The sequence below is a fragment of the Fukomys damarensis genome, unplaced genomic scaffold (genome assembly GCF_012274545.1).
Source record: "Fukomys damarensis isolate Sample0158 unplaced genomic scaffold, DMR_v1.0_HiC HiC_scaffold_23, whole genome shotgun sequence".
Taxonomy (NCBI): domain Eukaryota; kingdom Metazoa; phylum Chordata; class Mammalia; order Rodentia; family Bathyergidae; genus Fukomys; species Fukomys damarensis.
The window spans coordinates 23,865,830-23,885,573 of NW_022900935.1; the positions used below are offsets into that span (position 1 = coordinate 23,865,830).

Genomic DNA, 19,744 nt, shown 5'->3' on the forward strand with positions numbered 1-19,744 from the left:
TTTTTTTTTTTTTTTTTTTTGGTAGGGCGGGATTGAACTCAGGATTACACTCCTGAGGCAGGTGTGGTGCCACTGAGCTAAATTCCTGGCTCAATGCTTGTGTTTTGAGTCAAGATCTTGCTGTGTAGTTCCGGTCTTGAACTCACTGTGTAACCCAGGCCCTCAAACTCGCAGTTATCCTCCTGCCTCAGCCTCTCAGAGTGCTGGGATTACAGGTGTGGCCAACACACTAGGCCCGGGACACTTGTGATAGGGATCTGCATATGAAGGCTGCAGAATCCCTCAAGGAGACAGACGTGTGCCCAGCCTGGAGGCAGCAAGGCAAGGTTTTCTGGAAAGAATGGTTTAATTTGGGTCTTGAAGTATGAGGAGCAGTTTTTCAGGCAGATGAAAGAGAGAAGGGCTTTTCGGGAAAAGAGAGGACGGAAGGAAAACAGAAGCAAAGGGTGTGCTGAAAAGGCAGGGAAAGCTGAGGGGAGAGAGAAGCAGACAGGTGGGGGCTGAATGACATAAACGCACAAGAGCGTGTCCATAAGTGGTTGGCAGCAGCGTCTTCCAGTCTTTATACCACTGGATAAAGCTGGGTGACAACCCCATTTTGTAGTTGAGAAAAACTGAAGCTCAGAAAGAGCAATCTGTCCAAGGTCACACTCAGTGAAGGGCAGCAGAGCCTAGTTCCAACCCAGAACTCCCACTGTTTGCATTGTATTTTGTTGCCTTTGTGGAAAAAGACACAAAATTTCAAGTGGCATCTGTGTGCTGGAGGCCTGAGGTGAGCAACACCAGGAGAGTGATGTTGATTTCCTCTGCCAGCAGCAGTCACAGGGGCCTCAGGGTCATCAAGGACCAGCTGAGTGTGTCCAACATTGACCAAGTTGCTGGGCACCTGAGGTGAGGCCCAGGGGCACTTGAGTGTGTGCCAGTGGGGAGACCGGGCTGGATGCTGAGGGGCTGGTACTGACTGAGAAAGGGAGGCAGCATGCTGGGGAGGGGAGACCCATGTGTGGAGAGGGGGTTCCTGCAGAGCTGGGGGCTGCTGCCAGGATGTAGTCAAATGTGGTGGTGGGGGTATCAGGGTCCTAGGTTTTTATTTGTTTGTTTTTTAACCATTCTAGGGGTTGAACCGAGGGCCTTTACACTGAGATACATCCCCAGCCTTTTTTTATATTTTAGTTTGAGACAGGGTGTCGCTAAATTGACCGGATTGGCTAGAATTTACAATCACGTTCAGCCTCTGGGCGTGTGCCATCATGCCCAGCTTGGGGCCTAGATTTTTTTTCTTTGGTTTCGTACTGGGGATTGAACTTGGGACCTTGCCCTTGCGGAGCAGGCGGTGGAATCACTGAGCTAAATCCCAGCCCAGGGCCCTAGAATTTTTAACCTGATGCTGGAGGGAGCCACAGGAAGCAGGGGAAGGGCTGTGATTTGGCAGGAGTCGCCAGCCCCTGCAACAGTATAGAAGATGGTGCCTGCTGGAGTGGGCAAGAGGACATATTTTGCCCAGAAGGAGATGGCAGGAGGCCTGAACTCTGAGCTGGAGCAGCAGCCAAGCAGCAGAGGGCAGTGCCGGCCAAGAAAGGAGGGGTTGTAGGGAGCCTGGGGAAGCTGGAGGTGTGGAGACTGAATGGTAGGTTCAGCTGACTGGGGCCTGTGGTGCTGGTTCTGGCTGTGGTGCTTCTGCTTCCTTATACCCCAGGGACCGCCTGGAGGAGGAGTGTCACACCTTGGAGAGGGAGATCTCCACCCTGCAGGTGAGTGCAGCCCTCCGCCTGCCTTCTCCCTCTGAGACCATGAAAGATCTGTGTCTCTGGGTATATATGTGCACGTCAAGGTTGTGAGTCCTATGTTCCCTTTCCATGTGTTGCACGCTTGTGTAGTGTGTTTGTGAAATCCCAGAAGCCCACGCTCAGCGGTTTTACATTAACCTGCCCTATTGCACCAAGTCCTTTCCCCCTTCCCTTACTTGAATCCAGGTGCGAGGCCAACAGCATTGGCAAACGTAGTTTTCAGCTGGACTGGTGTTCCCTCGGGGGTGCTCTCAGGGGGGCTGGGCTGAGGGGCCGCGTGGACTGCTTCCTGGGCCACTGACCCATCTCTCGCTGCAGCACTGCCTGGAAGTGGAGCATACACAGGCTCACCAGTCCTCCAAGGCAGCCCCAGAGCCCACCCTGGCCGGTGAGGACCCTAAGCAGGCCACAGAGCACCTGGCTCCTGCCCCCACCCCACATGGGGCACATGCTGGAAGGGTTGGACACCGTCTCAACTGTGCCCTCCCTTAGAGCTCAAGGAGCAAAAGAAGGCCATGGAACAGGAGCTGCAGGCCTCTCTGGCACCTTCCTGCATCTCTGCCAAACAGAGGTAGAGCAAAACAGGTAGCCAATGGATGGGGTGGCCTGAAGGGTCAGGCCATGGCCCCCTCACGATTACTTCTTCCTGTCCAGGCAACAGCCCTTGGGGGCCTCCTTTCGGGGCCTTAGACCCAGTCCTTGCTTCCGAGGAGCTGCTGGAACTTGGGCCTGGCTTCCCCAAGGCTACCTTCCTACACCTCCTTTGGAGCAGTGTCCCCAGTCTCGAGGCTGGGCCACCACCCACAGGTGGGGGCGGCAGCTTTGGTGCAGCCGTAGGGAAGAGCCAGCTTCCACACCTGTGTCCAGTGCTGTGCCCCAGGCCTCAACCTGAAGTAGGCTTCTGCTGGAACTTGCCCCATCTGCTGCTGCCACCTCTCAGCTGCCATGGCCCTGCCAGCTTCAGGTCTAGTCTTGCAGGAGCTTTCATCAGAACCTGAAGGCTGTTTGTATGTTTGGTCCTTGCCCCGCTTGCCTGTCCCTGGTATCTAGGGCTGAGTGGCCGAACAGTCAAAGCCTTCAGCCTTTCTCCTCCAAGGTCACCACAAAGGCTTGGCCAACAGAGGTCTCATCCCAGCCCTGACTTTTGTCCCCCAGGGGACCCCAACAAAGCACAGCAGCAGCTCAGACAGGAATAGAAATTTCATTAAAATCTATGGACTTTAAAATCCTAGTGGTGCATGGATGGGCAGGGCGGGTGGCGCACCATTATTGCTACAGAGGATTAGAGGTGGCTTGGCCAGTGCCGTCACTGCACAGAGGGCACAGAGGACAGACAGACTGCAGGGATTGGGAGACAAATCCCAATCTGGCTCTGGGGAGGGGTTGGGTCACAAGGCCTGGGGCCATTTGGCACATGAATAAGGGGAGCGCATCTGGGAAGACTGGGCCTTTAGCCTGGTGGAGGGAGGGCACAGGGTATCCTGCCAGGTCCCCTTCCCCAGAGCTATTGGCTCAAACCTCCTGCTGAGCAGCCTCCACCCCTGCCCTCCAGAAACAAGTGCTTTGGGCAGGCTGCTGGGTCACAGCCTCTGCTGGCTGGGCCTGACAGCCAGGGCTGGAATGAGGGGCAGAGACCCTGGGGCAGCCAAGTGAGGTGTAAGCAGGCCTGGAAGACAGATCGGACCCGAGGCCGGGGGAGAGCTGGCAACCACAGATAATACAATTTTTACAAAAATAATCACACAGATAAACAGGGCTTGGTGGGACAGCTTGACAAGTAACACTGTCAGCCCCCAGACCCTCACCCTGCCTCAGGCAGGAAGATCCAGACTTTCCTGGGCAGATGGAGGCTGGGATCTGTTCAGGGTCAGGAACACTGGTCATGAGGTTGGAGGCCCAAGGAAAGAACAGGTGTGTGTGTGTGTGGGTCAACCCAGAACCTCAGCTTGGGGCAGAGTTCGAGGGTATCAGAGGCCATGTAAAGCCTGGTAGATTTCTTGGGACCTGGCCCAAGACCCCTCAGAAGTGCTTTGGCCGCTGCAGCAATCCTCCCACTGCCTCACCGCCCCCAGCTGCTGTCTTGGCATCCAAAGGACATGTAAACATTGGGGACACGAGCACAAATGACTGCACTAGCAGTGGTGGCCAAGGTGACAGCAGCCATCCTGGCTGGGGTGTGACAGAGGGCAGGCAATAACACCTGTCCACTGCCTCCCTGGTCTCTGTGGCAGGAGCATGGAATGGGGTAGGGCCACTCCCCTGGCAGCTGCACTCATATCCGGGAGTCCTGGAGGCAGCTGGAGCCATTACTGCCCACCATGGGGATCTGGGCCTTGTCTGGGTGCAGTGGCTGGACTTCAAAGCCATCTTCAGGGGAAGGGGCTATGGTGGGGGCGTAGCACCCAGTCCGGTGCTCCAGGAGGGCAGGGCCCCAGTCTCTGCTTGGCTTTGTGGCATTTTTCAAACGCTGCATGAGAGAGAAGTAGGTGCTGTGAATCAGAAGGGAGCCCTGAGGCCCATCTGCTCCACCCTTCATTTTGCCTGGATGCCCAACCTGCTTCCAGCCCTCACCTGGAGGAGAGTGTCCCCATCTGTGCGGCAGAGTTTGAACAGGGCATAGAGCGGGATGCAGATGACAGAGGACAAGGCCATGAGGAAGCCGATGGCCACGGCCCAGCCTGGGTACTGGTACTGGTTGTAGGTGGTCGGCTTGTACTGGATCACCGTGAAGATGAGAATGAACTGCAGGAGTGGGGAGGGAGTGGGGATGAGGCCAGCCCAGAGCCCCTCTCAGACCCCAGCCCTTTTCCCTCCAGCTTCCACTCCTCTCCAGGTTCCCAAGCTAGAAAGAGAGGCATTTGGGGCAGGGTGCTGGCAACTGACAACACCTGCAGTAGAAGCAGGTGGAACCAGGGGCCCAAATCATGGTGGGCAGGCGCCATGGGACGGGAGTATCTGCCATAGTCCTACACTGGCCAGAGAATATTCCAGATGTTGCCACCTTTGGAAGTCAGTCCCAGACTCAAATGGTGCCATACTGCCTACTAAGGTAAAGCCAAACCCTCAGTCCCAGACCACCTTCTGGCAACATGACCTCAGCATATCTTGCTGGCCATATTACCCCTGGCTCAGTGGCTCAGTCAGACCATCCCTTCCCTCCCTCTCTCCCTTACTTTGGGGAATCGCCCTCCATATCTCCCTCCAGCAGACCCTGAACCAACACCATCTTGAGGAAGCCTGTCCAGACTTCCATCTCCCAAAGGACCCATCCATGGCCTTTTCCATCTGCTTCCCTCAGTTCCTGTTTTGTGTTTCTCATAGACTTGGGAGCTCTGGGGATGGCATCAATTCTGGGTCTTTTGCCCCGCACAGTGCCTGGCACAGACCCACCTGGTGAGTCGAACTGATTCTGAGAAATGGAGGGGTGGGGGCGGGAGGAAGCCGTGCCTCCCTGTGGGCTGTGGAGGCAGTGACACTCAGTCTAGAAATGGGAAGCTTTGGACTGCAGATGCACCAGAGAGCCTCTCTGGAAAGAGATGGGTGTGACAGGAAGTGAAGTCTGTGGCTGCAGCAACACAAGATACTAAAAGGAGCAGCGACTTGGGTAGGTGGCAAGTAGGGTGCTTTAGCCTGCCAGCAGGGCTCCGCATCATCCTCCTGTACCTTGGAGCTCAGGTTAGAGCTTCTGGCCATCCTTGTGACCAAATTCTAAAGTGCAAGACCCACATCCTGTCTGAGAGGTCCTACTGGGATACTGCAAACAAGAAGTTTCCTTGAGCCAGATGTGGTGGCCCACACCTGTAATCCCAGCACTTGGGAGGCTGAGGCAGGAGGACTGCCACAAGTTTGAGACCAGCCTAGATGATATGAGTTTAAGGCCAGTCTGAACAACATAGCAAGACCCTGTCTCAACAAACAAACAGAAAACAAAAATAATAATGACAAAAGAAGTTTCCTTAATGAAACTAGAGCCTGATGTACGTGTATACAAATCTCTTGACTGAGCTCACAGGATGATACAGCTTGTCAGAAAGAGCTTTTCAGAAATAAAGCCCCCAAAGAGCGAATGCCAGCCTGGAAACAGATGTGTCCATGGAGCCTGCGATCCTGGCTTTAAGCTAACTATTGCTGGGCTCTCTGGGCATATGAAGGTCCCTGCCCAGGCTCAAGGAGACACCAGGCCCAGGCCACAGCTGCCCCAAAAGGCCCTCCTAGTGTCTAGCTCCTTCCTGCCTCGTACCCTGGCAGGTGCCCACAGGTCTGTCTAGGGCAGGAGTCCAATCTGAGTCCTGGGAGTCTGAACTGACCTCAAGCGGGGCCTGGGCCTGAGCCTCTGCCATACCCACACCAAGCTCAATGCTGGTTCGATGCCTGGCCTCCCTGGCCTCCTGTGCCTGATGGGAGACTTCGGCTCCTCCTGTTTCAGAGCTGGGTCAGTGGCCAGAGCCAGTGCCTGTGCCAGGCTTAGGAACCTCCCATCCCCATGTGATGGAGGCCTCAGCTCTCTTCAGCAATGTGATCCACAGTAGAATCCCGTGCCAAGCTCTCTCAAGGAGTAGAGAATCATGGGGTTGACTTGGGACACCACTCTTGTCAGCGGGTGACCCCTCTGAGTGTCACTCGGGGTAGCCCTGCCTGTTCTCTGTGTAGTTACCTTCACACAGTCAACCCGCCTCTAACCCTGGCTTCCCACTTGGAACAGAAGACATAAATGAGACAGATGTTAGCCCACGGGCCATTCCTCCTTACTACAGCATGGCGTCCATGTCCCACCTGCACAGCAGGCAGGCTCCAGATTGGGCCACTCGTTCCACATTATGGTTCTTCTTATTAGCTGTGTGACCCAAGGCATTACTTAGCATCCCTGTGTCATAGTTTCTTTATCTGTAAACTAGGGAAAACTGCTGGCCTGGAGAGTTGTGTTACATGAGTTAATAAGTGAACAATGTGCAGCGAGTGCCTTGCAGGGGTGAGGTGGGGTGGGGTTGGTGTCCTCCCACCACTCAGCTCTCTGATGGGGGTTTCCTTCGTGGAAATGGGGGACTCCCTCTCCCCAGCCAGCTCACTGCCTTTGGAAGCTGCCTGCGCGACCTTCCTAACCTTGAGTCTACAGGTCCCGGTGCTGCTTCTGGAACACTATTTCCTACATTCACATGCACATGTTCATTCTCACGCACAGCCTGCTCCATGAGCACCCCCTCTAGGAGGGATTGGGAAAAAAGCACTGAGGACAATGACACCAGCATTAGTGACTCCTGAGGCCCTAGGTAAGCTGAGCAGGACTGCCGGGAAGGTGGGCTGACTTACTGGAGTTGGAGTTGCTGGCAGCCCCTGTCCCTCTCTGGGCAATGTCTTCAGTCAAATTCAGGGCTCAGCATTCTTCTCCTAACCCGTCACCAGTGCCTGGTTGGTTGCTCTGCGTGGCACAGGCCTATCTGATTTATGGAACCTTCCTCCCACCCTGCTGGAAGGCTGGCTGGGTTTGTGGGTGTGGCGTTCTGGCCAGGCAGATGGGTTCCTGCTTGCCCTCTGCTGTTCCCAAGAGAAAAACACTGGGCTCTGGGGCAGCAGGGGGCAGGAGGGCCTTGAGAGAACTTACAAAGATGATGGCTGGAGAGATAAAACGCCAGCAGATCTGGAAGAAGAGGGGCGGTGGGAACCCCAGCATCATCTGGATGTCCTGGAAGTAGTTCTTGTGCCCTGGAGAGAATGGGGTCAGCAGGCCCAGCAGGACAGGTGGGCCAGCCAGGGACTAGGACCCGCACGGGCACTTACCATAGATGTACATGATGGACACACACATGATGCAGGAGATGATCACCAAGGAGAAGCTGGCTGCATAGTTGTCCATGAGCAGCAGCCAGTACATGCCTGCCTGTGGGCCAGTGGCAGCTGAGCCAGTGGTGCAGGGCCCAGGCTCCCCACCCTTCCCATGGACCCTGCAACTGCAGCCCAGCCTTTCTCCCATGGCTTCTCACCTGGGTGGTCAGGGGGATGCCCAGCAGGAAGCCAGCTACAGCCACGGCCAAGGTCACATAGGTCTTTTTCCGCAGGATCCACTCATTCCCCACCTCATCCACAATGGCTGTGACCAGTGTCTCTAGGAGACAGAACTGCAAGGCACAGCCATCAGAGCGAGGGGCTGACTTCTACCCCATCCTCCCTCCCCAAAGCTCCGAGCCTGGCCCACACCTCATACCTGAGTGCCCAGCCCCAGCAAGATGAGCATAAAGAAGAAGAGCAGGGACCACAGAGGGGAGATGGGCAGCAGTGTGAGGGCCTCCGGGTAAGCCACGAAGGCCAGGCCAGGGCCGTGGTCTGCCACGCGGGATACATCCACACCCAGGTGCTTAGCCATGAAGCCGAGGATGGAGAAGATGACAAAGCCAGCATAGACGCTGGTGGCACAGTTGGTGATGCTGATGATGACGCTGTCCCTGAAGGGGAAGAAAACGGCTCAGGAGGCCTAGCTGCCTTCCTTCTCCCTGATTTGGGCCAAGAGAAAGACATGGAGATAGGCAAAGTTCTAGGAACAAAGGTGCCTCCAAATCCTTTTCAAGTGAGTCTGGTGCTCTCAAGTCCTCATAGGACTTGAGACATTATTGTCCCCACTCCTCCAATCTCTCTGGCCAAAGCTTCTCTCCCTATTCTCATGAGCAGAAGAGGAGGACCTGGTAGGCAGGAGGCTTCCCTGGAGCCTGGCAGGTGTGGGGAGCCAGGCTCAGGCTGCACAGAGGGCAGGAAACGAGCAGCTGCAGGTCTGGCCAGGCCTTCTCACCGGTAACAGTTGTTGTGGAACTTGTTGTAGGAAGCCATGGTGATGAGGCCACCCCAGGCGCAGCCCAGCGAGTAGAAGATCTGGGAGGCGGCGTCCCCCCACACCTGCATGGAGGGTGGATCAGTGAGGTGCTGCGGTGAGGGGCAGCCCTGCTGGGGCCCCCCAGGCTCCCTGCAAAGCCCACCTTGGCCTGCAGGATCTTGTCCCACTGTGGGGTCAGGTAGTACATGATGCCTGTGAAGGATCCTTCCAGGGTCACTCCGCGGACAAACAGAATGGTCAGCACCACATAGGGGAACGTGGCCGTGAAGTACACCACCTGCGGGCAGGACAGCTCCATGGATGCCTGTGGCTCGCCGGCCCCAGCCCCATCTCCCTGGCCTCAGTCCTTTGGTCCCTTTTCCCCTCCCTTGGTGCTTTATGACCCTCCTCAGTGTCCCCAAAAGGCAGCAGTGGAGGCAGGGTCTTTCAGGGTGGGGAGACCCTGCCTGGGGAAGGGTACTTGCTTTCCCTGAAGACTTGACCCCTCGGATGAGGCAGAGGAAGACGACCACCCAGGAGACACCAAGGCAGCCGAGGAGGGGCGGCCGCACTTCCCCGAAGTTCCCGATGTCGTCCGATAGCTTCAGCACATAGAACCTGCGGAAGGGGCACTGTTGTACAGGGCGGACTCCACTGTCCAGAAACCAAGCCCAAGGCCCACTGACTGTGCCCTCCCATCATCGGGGCTCAGCACCCAGCTCCTGTGAAATGGGAGCCACTTTGGGGGCCCTGGCCAGTCCAGACCCCTTGGCCTGCAGCCTCTCCTGGGGCCGCAAAGGCCACGCCCTGGGCCAGGCCAGTCTCCTGCCCTCCATCATGGAGGTCTCCAGGCCCTGTGCAGGCCCCCTTGTCCTTCCCTCTGGAGTTGCCTCTCCCAGGAAGCTTTCTGAGAGCATTCCACCCACATGAGTTGGTTCCATCTGGCAGCCTATGGCCCATCCACTGTGCTCTCTTGACCAACTGGACATTTATGTGCCAGGCCCTGGCTAGGTGCTGGGCACCCAGACCCGAAGAAGGCATCTTCCAGGCACTCAGGGAAGAAGGTGGAGGAAAGCAAGTGGGTCTGCTCGAGGTGGTGGGTGAGGGCGAGGACAGGGCAAGGCGCAGGGTGCCCCAGGGGTGTCTCTTCCCAGGGGAACGGGCAGGTAGGTTTCCCAGAAGAGGCAAGCAGAGCTACAGTGTGAGGAGAGGAGGAGTGAGGAGGACGAGAAGGGTGTGCCAGGCTGAGGGAACAGCATGTGCCGGGGTGGCGGATCTGGAGCTGGCACCCCAGCCTGGGTTTGCTGGGAAGCTCGATAAAGCTGAGTGGAAACAGTATTGGGAAGAAAGGCAAGGGACAGGAAGGGGCCTGATCGTGAGGCGCTGTGAAATCGAGCCTGAGAATTTAGATTTGTCCTGAGAGCAGTGGGAGACTCTAAAGGGGTTTTCTGCTTCCATCTCCCCCTACAGGAAGACAGAGGTCTTGCAGTGGCTACAGGTCCTAACAGGAAGTATCGTTCCGCCCTGCTGCCTCGGACTACCTCTTCCTTTGTTCTCACCCTGCTCACCGCTCCTGCTGCAGTGCCCTCTTGTTCCGTAACAAGCCAGGTGTCTCCTACATAGCTCAGGGCCGCTGCACATGCTGCCGCCTGTCTGCCATACTCTTTCTTGAGATACCCACATGCACATGTAGGTCTGTGACCTGTGCAATCACACAGGGCCTCGGGCCTTGAAGGCCTTGTGCTTGGTTTAATGCTCTGCAGTTGCCATCTTGCCATCTGTCCCACATCCGAACGGGTGTCTCATGTTTTCATTTTTCACTGGGCCCTGCACTTTACACAGCTGGACTCTCCCCTTTACCTCTTTCAGGTCTTCGCTCAGGTGTCCTCTCTCAGAGGTAGGAGGTTCTCTGACCACCCTGCTTCCAGTACAGCTCCAACCACCCAGCACTTCACACCCCTTCTCTGTGTTTTCCACAGCACACTGTCCTGTCATCCTGTGCACTTCACTGTTTGTTTTTGATCATCTGTCTCCTATGGAACAGCAGCTTGCCCCGTTTGCCCACTGCTGTGATCCCAGTGCCTGGCCCAAAGAGACGCTCAGTTAAGTCCTTGGTCTTGAAAGAAAGAGCAATGTGATTAGAGACTGGGGAGGAGAAAGGGAGATGCTGGCTGGCAACCAGTGTGATTGCTGAAGTTGTCTAGGTTGGCAGTGAGGAGCCAGGAAGAAGCTCTTGAGCCTCAGCCTCTTCATCTGTAAAATGGGGATGAAAACACCAGCCCGAGAATAATTTTTAGATAAATGTTTGCTTCTTAGATAAAGGTTTGCTTCTTTCCCTCTGGACACCAGGACCTCTCAGTGTGGCCTGCTCAGAAGCTGTCCTCCTACCCACATTGTTTCTCACATCTCCTGGGAACAGCTTAGGTATGTTGGGGTGGGACGTCACTCTGGGTGCTCGCTCGTGGGATGATGCTGCAGTGCTGGGATTTGGTGTTTGCTTAGCCTGCCTGCCTCCCCTAACCTCCCATCTTCCTCCTTGGCTACCATGACAGCGTAACCTGCCCACACTCTCCCCTTCCGTCCGCAGGCCTTGGCATGACTTTCTCCAGCCTCTCAGAGGACTGGCAACCAACAGACACAGACAGGACAGAATTCAAGAGCAGAGGGACAGCTGGAGCTCTTGGTGCTCCTCAGGAGTGCATTCCTGTCTTTTTTCCTTCGTGGCACACACAGAAAAATATACTTTCAGGCAGCTGGGCTGGGGGCTCCGGGCATCCAGGCCCTGCCCACCCGGGGCTCCTATCTGAGCACATCAGTGCTGGGAAACTGCCCTTCAGAACAGCTATGGGTCCTACTACTGCTACTGCTGCGAGGCGCTTTTCCTCAGCACCAGTATTCAAGTGGAGAAGCCATTTCTTGTTTAAAGGACTTTATAATTCTAATTATGCATGCTAAACTGGTATTATTTAAGTTTTGTTTGTTTGTTTTTAATTGCAGGAGCACAGCATTAAAGTACTAGGAATTAAAGTTTAGAAGACTAGCTAGCTTAGAAACCAAAAGATGAATTCTAGCTTTATTTCAGATATATTTATTATATATATAAAACCATATTTAGTTTTTTTGTTTTGTTTTGGACTATGTGCTCTGGAGATCACTTAACTAAGAACTTTGAAACCCAACATATTTACAAATTGGCTCTTGCTCCATGACCTCTCTGGAATTATTCCACCTTGCTTTTCCCTCCATATTTATCGATCTTCTTTCTCCAGTCAGATAGCAAACGATTCCAGGCTGGGGTACCCTAATCTATTCCTTTGCGAGTCCAGCGACGGCTGCAATCAGGCTCGCGTGGCACCTGGCACTGTGCCCGGTGATTTGTGCTGCACCCTCTCATTTCACCTGTATAGCAATGAGGCAGGAATCCTAACTGCTCTGCTTCAGGGAGAAACAACCCCGACTCTAGAGAGGCTTGGTGACCTGCCAGGGCCACACAGAGGGCAAGTGGCGCAGCCAGGATTTGAGAGGCAGCAGTGACTCTGGAGCTGCCAGGGGTGCTGGGACGGGGGACAGAGATCGGGGTTCACTGGGTGTCAGGTACTGGGGGCCCCAGAGGCCACGAAGCTGGGACAGCCTGGTCACGAGTGTGAGGCCTGGTAGCAGGACTCAGACCAGCTTAGATGGCCATAAAGCAAGACTGAGGAAGGGGCGAGTGAGAGGAAAGCTGGGAGTGAGAAAGGGCAAACGAGAGGAATGCGTGGGCCAGAAACCTGCCCTTGGGCTTCTCTCACTTTAGAGGCATCTCTTCCCCCGCTTTGGCCTGCTTTCCTCATTGATAAAATGGTAACTTTAAAATATCTGCACGAGGCTGGGGATTTAGCTCAGTGGTGCCGCTGCCTGCCTCACAAGCGCAAGGTCCCAAGTTCAATCCCTCGTACCAGGAAAAAAAAAAAAAAGCTGCACAAGCTGCCCAACAGGGTTGTTGTGGAGCTCAAAGAGCATCGGGACAGCTGGGCATGGTGGTGCCTGTATCCCTAGCACTCTGGGAAACTGAGGCAAGAGCATCACAAATCTGAGCCCAGCCACTTAGAGATCCTACCTAAAATAAAAAATATAAAAGGCTGGGGGTGTAGCTTAGTTCAATCCCCAGTACAGCATTAATTCTTTAGTTAATTTTAAATGACATCCTACCTTAGTGGACTAAGGATACCTGTGCAGTACCAGGCATTTCCCAAAACTTTCCAGGAGGGGGAAGCAGGGAGCTGCACTGCCTGGAAGCAGCCAGGCCTGGGACAGAGCTCCTGAGTCAGGCAGGCATGGTACCGCCCTAGCTGGGGAGCAGAGCTCAGCTGGCCATCCACTGGACCTCTCTGAGCACTATTCTCCTTGGTTTTACCAGACAAAATCTCCAGAGCTTTGTAGGAGCACCTGGGATAGACAGCTCCTGGGATAGGTACTCCTGGAACATCCGGTGGGGGGGGGCAGCAGGGTGGGCATCATCCTTGGTCTAGATCACGCTGCCCATCTGCACCATGTCTCCCATGGAGTAAGACACCTAACTGGGCAATTATGTGCTTGCTTCTCCCATTGGATGTGAGCTCCAGGAAGGCCGTGACTGTGTGTGTCTCCCTCCCCGCTGTCTCCTCTCTGAAATGAACTGTCCAGTGACTGAATGAACCTGCCTTTTCCTTACCCAGAGGCAAAAGCACTACTCTCCACCCTGGGAGTCCTGAGGCAGTGACCATAACTTCCTGACTCTGAGAGTCTATAGCCCAGAGGCTGCCCCAGGGAAGCTGGTCCTTCCAGGATTGAGCACTCAGGGGACCTGCTGCAACCCCAGTTCCCCGAGAGGCTCGTACCTCTCACCTATGGCTCTCTATCACATCTGAGAAAGCCCCAACCTTCACCCTGGCTTAGAAGCCTGGACTGTATGATACCTGATGGCCTCTTGCCTCCTTAATGTCTCATTTGTCTCCAACCCCAGCTTCAGTTTGCTTCCTTCTGGCCTCTGCTTGCCTGCTCATCTCTCCCAACCCTTTTATTGCCTTCTTTCCCTTTTATGGGTAGTCCTGACCACCTCTTGCCCCGTCCCTTAGATCTAACCCCTTCCCCCTTGGTGCCCGACCTGCACACGTCTGTACCAAGGCACCTGCCCCTAACATGATTAGCTGCCTGTCTCCCCACTGGACTGTGAACTCCACATGGCAGGGGCCTGAATGTTCACACCAGCCTGGGCTACAGCCTGGTGGAACAGCTGCCTGGATGTTTGTGGAATGCACGAAGGAGGCCTGATCACCTGCCCTGCAGCCCTGGGCCCAGGGCCCAGCAGGACATGAGGAATACCCTTTAGGATGTCCTGCTGTGCCCTCTACCCACACACTGGCATGAAGGGCTCCAGAACCCTACCAGCAGCAGCTTCTTTTCAGCTGGCCCCCAAATTCCAGTCTCTTTGGCACCACTGAATGTATTGTGCCAGACTGTCTTGATCATGGCACCCCTGGCTTAGTGAACTCCCATGGCTCGTTTTGCTCTGAAGTATTATGCCTAAACTGGTGACCACTCTGAGGCTACCTCAAGGCTTGTGAGGTTGCCCCACATCTGTTAAGACTCGGCAATCAAGTAGGCTCCCTCAGCATTAGGACCAGCCTCTGCTTATCTAGAACCCAGGGACTTTGCACATGCTTTCTTCTTACCAGCATGCACCCCTTCACCCTGAGTCTCCTCTGAAGACTTGCCAGATTTCTGGAGCCCTCCCTCACTGCTACTCAATTGAGATTCTGCATATGCCAGCCTCTTTTCCCATGATTCTCTATCTACTGTGCCCCCTCTGCACCTATCTGAGGTGTGAAGGCGCAGTGGGCACCCAATCTGGCCTGCATCTCTGAGCCTGACGAGGAGAGGGAAGGCTGAAGGCTGCCACCAGGTCCCCCTGGCCTGGGTCCAGCCGGGGCCTCACCTCCAGTACTCCTCGCTGGGGCTGGTCCTCTGCAGGGTGTGGGTGAGCAGGTGGGAGAGGTTGCTGGGCAGGGCATCAGGCTGGGAGCCATTGGTGAGGTTGGAGGCATCCAGCACCCCGACACAGTCAGGCGTGTTCCAGGGGTTATTACAGTAGGCCCAGGGCAGCACAGGCGTCATGGAGGAGAAGAAGTAGTAGAAGGCGATGGAGATGACCACATTGTAATAGATGCCGATGTATGTGGACACCACCATCATGCCATAGCCCACGCCTGGGGGAGAAAGAAGGGGCAGCTGTCAGCAGTGCGGGGGAGGAGCTTCACACATGTGGTAGAAGGAGGTGGGGTCCACAATTTCTAAGGCCCATGGAGCAGGCTTTGATGGGAGGCCACAGGGAGGACAGGTCAAGGCCTTGACAGGGGCAAAGAGGGGTAATGGAGTTTTGTGTACACACCTGGCAGGAGTGTGAGGCCAAGTAAACATGGATTCCGGCATGGGTCCATTGATGTGGGGCTCAGTATCGAGGCTCCACAGGGACGACAGTGTTTGTACAGATGTGTGTGTGTGTCTGTGTGTGTGTGTGTGTCCCTCCTAGCCTCACCTTTGAACATGGGACTGATCTTCCAGACCCCCAGGCAGCCCTGGCTTGCAAACTGGCCGAAGGAGAGCTCCATGAAGAAGAGAGGGATCCCGCAGAATATCAGCATGATGAAGTAGGGGAACATGAAGGCTCCTGGCAGAGGGAGAGGCCTGGCTCAGGGCGGGCATGGGGAACCCCGCCCTGGACTCCTGTTGAGAACCCAATGGCAAAACCTTCGTGATGGGGGAGGGCTGGGATCAGGCTGTGACGGCACTGAGCGGAGCCTGGGTCTGAGGCACGCAACTCTTGATCTGTCTTTGAACTTGACAGGGGCTCTCAGGAAGTCTGCTCTGAGTCAAATCCAGCCCCAGAGCTGTCATGTTGGGGTGAGAGCTGATGATTTAACCAATTAATTTCATAAACATAAGTCACTGGGATCATTAAATACCACGGAACTATTTTGGGATGAGGCTGTTAAAAGATGGGGAGATAACACGGGAGGATGGTGGGGAGTTAGGGTGCTTTTTCCATCTCTCCTCACACCATGGAAGCAGGCCGGCTGGGACAGGCCCAAACAGCAGACTGCCAAAGTGGGGCAGGAGGTCTGTCTCCACCCTAGGCAAAGGTGCCTAAGCCAGCCATGGGGGTGAGGAAGACCAGGGCCAGAGGCCAGCCTCTGTCTGCAGTAGGGGCTGTGCCAGGGAGAGGGTGTCACAGGACCTGATGGGTGGGCTCTACTCAAGCGGGTGGTCCCTGCCCTGTGCCCACTGGGTACCTCCCCCGTTGCGATAGCAGAGGTATGGAAAGCGCCAGACATTGCCCAGGCCCACGGCATAGCCCACGCTCGTCAGTACAAACTCGATCTGGTTGCCCCAGTTGCCCCGTGTGAGGTTCTGGTCCCTCTTGGTGGCCTCGCTGGGCACAGCACCATTCTGTAGGGACAGGAGAGAAGCTACCATCAGCATGGCATTTGTGTTCAGTGTCTGACCCTCTGAGCCTCCCCAGCAGGGACACTGTGGACCCTCCAAGTCCCCCTCCTGGGGCTTGCCCTCTGCTGGCAGGAGCTGCAGGAAGGTCTGGCAGAAGAGGGGAGAAGGGAAGAGCAGCTGCCAGAGGGTGCCAAGCAGAGCCTCCTACACTGGCCCCCAGCATGCAGTGCCAGGTGCACCAGCCCACCTGAGGAGCTGCTGCCAACATCTGGGGTGGGAACACTGGAGAGGGAGCTAGAGCTGAGAGCCCCCAGTGCCTCTAAAATTGCCCCTCTCCCCTCAGGGTAAGGATCTAGGAGCAGCTGAGCCTCATACCAAGCAGCCAAGTCAGGCTGGGTACAAAGGGGCCTGTGTCCAGGCAGCCCCCCCCCCGCCACCTACCACATCGCCAGGCTGAGCACGCTGCCCATGGGCAAGCAGTGGCTATACCCTTCCTCCAGCTGAAGGCGTCTTCCTGGGGGCACAGGGTCAGCAGCACCAGGGGGACAGGATGGGTGAGCAGCTGAGCTGGGTTAGACCTGGGGAAGGCACTGTGGGACTCAGGAGGAGAGCCCAGTGGAGCCTCTGTATTGCCCATGACTAGACAGGGGGCCCTGGAGAAGCTGACCTGGGCCATGACTTGGGGTACTGGGCCAGGAGTTGGTAGAGGAGGCCAGAGCTGTAATCACCATGCTAGACTTTGAGAACAAACACTGCTAGGGGAAATGGAATGGTTCCAGAGAAGGGTGGCAGGGAGAAGGGTCTCTGAACTGTGACAGGAATCAAGACGTATGGAGAAGATGGAGCCCAAAGGTCAAAGGTGAAGGTCACAGGGGTCAATGAGGGGCTTGCCCCAGCGCCTCAATGAGGACAGTCCAAGGTGGAGCCCCAGCCTCAGAGTTTAATAAGTATCAATGTGCCCCTTCCTGGGGCCACACTCCTGCCCCTCTATAGTGAGCAGGAACCAAGCCAGAGCCTGAGGGATCCAGGAATTTTACTAAGGAGACGCAGGGACCCTGAGGGCCACCAGCAGAGAAATACACACAGAAAGTACTTGAGTGCCGAAACAGCCTCCCAGAGGTGGGCTGTGCCCCTAAGAGGAAAGGGACAGGAGTCCCAAAAAGGACATTGGATCAAGGATACAGCAGCGTAACCTCTCAGAGTCAACAGCACAGCCTTCAGCTTGAAAGTGACACCTTCAAGGACGGCAGTTGCCTAATCAGTAAGCAAGGTGGCCTGGTGCTTTGAAACGCTGCCCGACTCAGACATTGACAGACATGATTGGCCTCGCTGGGAATGGACCCCCAGTGCGTGGAGATGGGCGCCGCAGTACAAACACCTTTGTGGGGTACCACGCCACACACCCGATCCAGCACTTCCCTGACAGACCAACTATCACGTTGTCCACACAGCACAGCGGGTGGGCGTCCCCTTCAAGGAGCATCCAGAGCAAACTGGCAGCCTGCATTCTTTCATGCAGTGTCATATTTACAGACCTTTACTATGTGCCGGGCAGTGGCAGTTCAGCCAGGAACAAAGCAGAGAGCTTTGACCATTCAGAGCTAGGAGTCTAGTGGCAGAGAAAACCATCAATAAAGAAAACACAAACAATTTTACATGCAACTATAAAGGGAATTTTCTCAAGGTCACGGGAGTATAGGAGAACGAAGAGGGAGGGGAGGGAAAGGTAAGAAGGCCACTCTGTGAAGAAACTTGGGGCACCTGTGGCTCTGAGAGTGGCCTCTGTGACATGTATGCCCTACAGAATCTTGCCTGAGCACACTGCCACCCCTGGGACCTTCCCTGGGGTTGGATGTAGCAATACCACAGGGACAGGGGATTATTTTCCAGAGGGCCTGAGGCCTGCTTGGGGTGGATTATCTATTCCCAAACAAACATCAGCCAAATAGGGCTCCTATATGTTGGCCTTACAATAACACTTCTATTCTGTCCCCGGCTTGTTTACTTAGGGGCACAATGCCGGATTGTAGCAGCTGTAGAGCCCATGGGTGGGATCACAGGGCAGTGATTATAGCTGTAAAGGGACAACAGAGGGTCCAGGATGGCTCCGTGTTCCGGGTGAGGGCAAGGTCGCTGGAAGAAACCCAGCTGCTCCAAGCTCAGTGTGCAAGGCCTCTCTCCTGGCCCAGCAGCATGAGGGCCAGACCTTGGGCCCACCAACCAAGTGCAGAAGGACCAGACTTGGATCTTTGAGGTTCACTCTTCCTGGTATGAAGCGGAGCAGAGGGTGGTGATTCCCCAAGCCACGTGCCACAGGCAGTTGCCTGCCTGAGTCCTAGAGAGCCAGCCACTGTTCTGCTAATGAGCTGGACACTGCTACGCCGGGTGCTAAAGGGTTCACTCATACACACTGCAAGGTGGAAGGCTGTACCCCAGGACGAGGGCTGGAACAGGGTGAGTGACTGGGCTGGTCACCTGGCTCAGCAACCAGGCTTGGGCAGGAAGTTCCTCATCATACCAGAGGTCTGCTGAGTGCACAGGTCCCCTGCAGAAGTCATGCCCATCGTCTCCCAGGCCCTGAATCTTTTCACAACATGTTCTGTTTGTGGAAACCTTGCTTTGCTTTCCATTTTGCTGAGGTCTACATTCAGGTGGCTTGGCCAGTGGTTTTAGCTCTGAGTAGAGGATAGAGCAAGCCCACCTTTCTTCATGCAAACTGAAGGAAAAATCTCCAAAGTGCTCCTTTCTAGAGCTTACATTTTTTTCTGTTTTTGTTGAGACAGGGTCATGTGTGTAGTTCAGACCAGCCGAGAATGTGTGGCAATCCTGTCTCAGCCTCCTGAGTGCTGTGATTATAGGTTGTGCCACCATTCCTGGTTGGGTATCCTAATTATCTTCCTTGTCTAGCTCTTCTCTGGTGACCCTTTGTTCCCCATGCAGCTAAGCCTTCTTTAATGCTGCATAGACTTTTACCCTCCCTGTATCATCTTTCCTATTTTATCATTCATGTTCCCTGATTTTTTGGGCAGATAGCTGTGTCATTGATATCAACTGTCTCTGCAATGGACATCAGCTTTGAAAGGCCCACAAAAGAACCCCCTTGTGTTCACAGTTTGACCCAGACCGTCTGCCTAAGATAGCTCAACCCCAGGGTCAGGCCAAGCGCAAGGCTTCTCCTGCCCACTGTACATCTCCGTGTCTGTCCTCCTCCGCTCTGTCCCTCACCTGCTCATACTTCCATGGGAATGGAACCTTTGTAGCTGATTCCCTCTGGGTTGACTTCCTGTTCTTCCGGCTGCTCTCATTCCCCATTGTGTGCCCTGCCACCACTACCCTCAGCCATTCTGAGCACTGCCATGGGCCTGGTTGGTGGGACAGCCCTGTCCCATAGCCAAGGTCTCCCAGACTGGGCAGAACTGAGGCTTTAGAGCTCCCCTTCCACAGCTCAGTGAGCAGAGCCACCCCTGCCCCTGGATGTCCCTTTACCCTCGGAACCAGCCATGGAGGCCACCCCTGCCCCAGGACTGAGACCTTTCCTGGGTTAACTAGCATCCCCAGCCCTGTCCTTTTTCAGCTGGCTGAGCCACACTGAGCTGTGACTTACATAATTCCTTTACGTTGCCCTCTGCTGGGCTAATTTGCTGCCCTGGATGAGCTCTGGGAATTAAGGCTGTTCAGCTGGGATGCAGGATCTGAA

The 19,744-nt window shown here is 55.3% G+C and overlaps 2 protein-coding genes across 7 annotated transcripts in view; one reads left to right on the forward strand and one right to left on the reverse strand.

Moving 5' to 3' along the window:
• The window catches only part of Ccdc24 (coiled-coil domain containing 24), a 4,468-nt gene extending 1,409 nt beyond the window's left edge, over positions 1–3,059 (forward strand). For all 3 annotated transcript variants that reach the window (XM_033767859.1, XM_019209210.2, XM_019209211.2), the window contains 5 exons: positions 817–891; positions 1,697–1,751; positions 2,106–2,175; positions 2,280–2,358; positions 2,442–3,059. In XM_033767859.1, coding sequence (XP_033623750.1) covers positions 817–891; positions 1,697–1,751; positions 2,106–2,175; positions 2,280–2,358; positions 2,442–2,679 — 517 coding nt within the window. In that variant the 3' untranslated portion in view covers positions 2,680–3,059. The remainder of the gene's footprint in view (positions 1–816; positions 892–1,696; positions 1,752–2,105; positions 2,176–2,279; positions 2,359–2,441) is intronic.
• Positions 3,060–3,145: 86 nt separating this feature from the next.
• Positions 3,146–19,744, reverse strand: part of Slc6a9 (solute carrier family 6 member 9) — a 30,513-nt gene continuing 13,914 nt past the window's right edge. For 3 of the 4 annotated variants that reach the window (XM_010634695.3, XM_010634701.3, XM_010634687.3), the window contains 12 exons: positions 15,894–16,050; positions 15,140–15,271; positions 14,540–14,810; positions 9,072–9,204; positions 8,750–8,884; positions 8,566–8,669; positions 7,987–8,224; positions 7,766–7,900; positions 7,563–7,662; positions 7,387–7,487; positions 4,359–4,529; positions 3,146–4,254 (listed from right to left, as the gene is read on the reverse strand). In XM_010634695.3, the coding sequence (XP_010632997.1) occupies positions 4,060–4,254; positions 4,359–4,529; positions 7,387–7,487; positions 7,563–7,662; positions 7,766–7,900; positions 7,987–8,224; positions 8,566–8,669; positions 8,750–8,884; positions 9,072–9,204; positions 14,540–14,810; positions 15,140–15,271; positions 15,894–16,050 (1,872 nt within the window). In that variant the 3' untranslated portion in view covers positions 3,146–4,059. The remainder of the gene's footprint in view (positions 4,255–4,358; positions 4,530–7,386; positions 7,488–7,562; positions 7,663–7,765; positions 7,901–7,986; positions 8,225–8,565; positions 8,670–8,749; positions 8,885–9,071; positions 9,205–14,539; positions 14,811–15,139; positions 15,272–15,893; positions 16,051–19,744) is intronic. The other variant, XM_019209209.1, reaches the window with a different exon arrangement.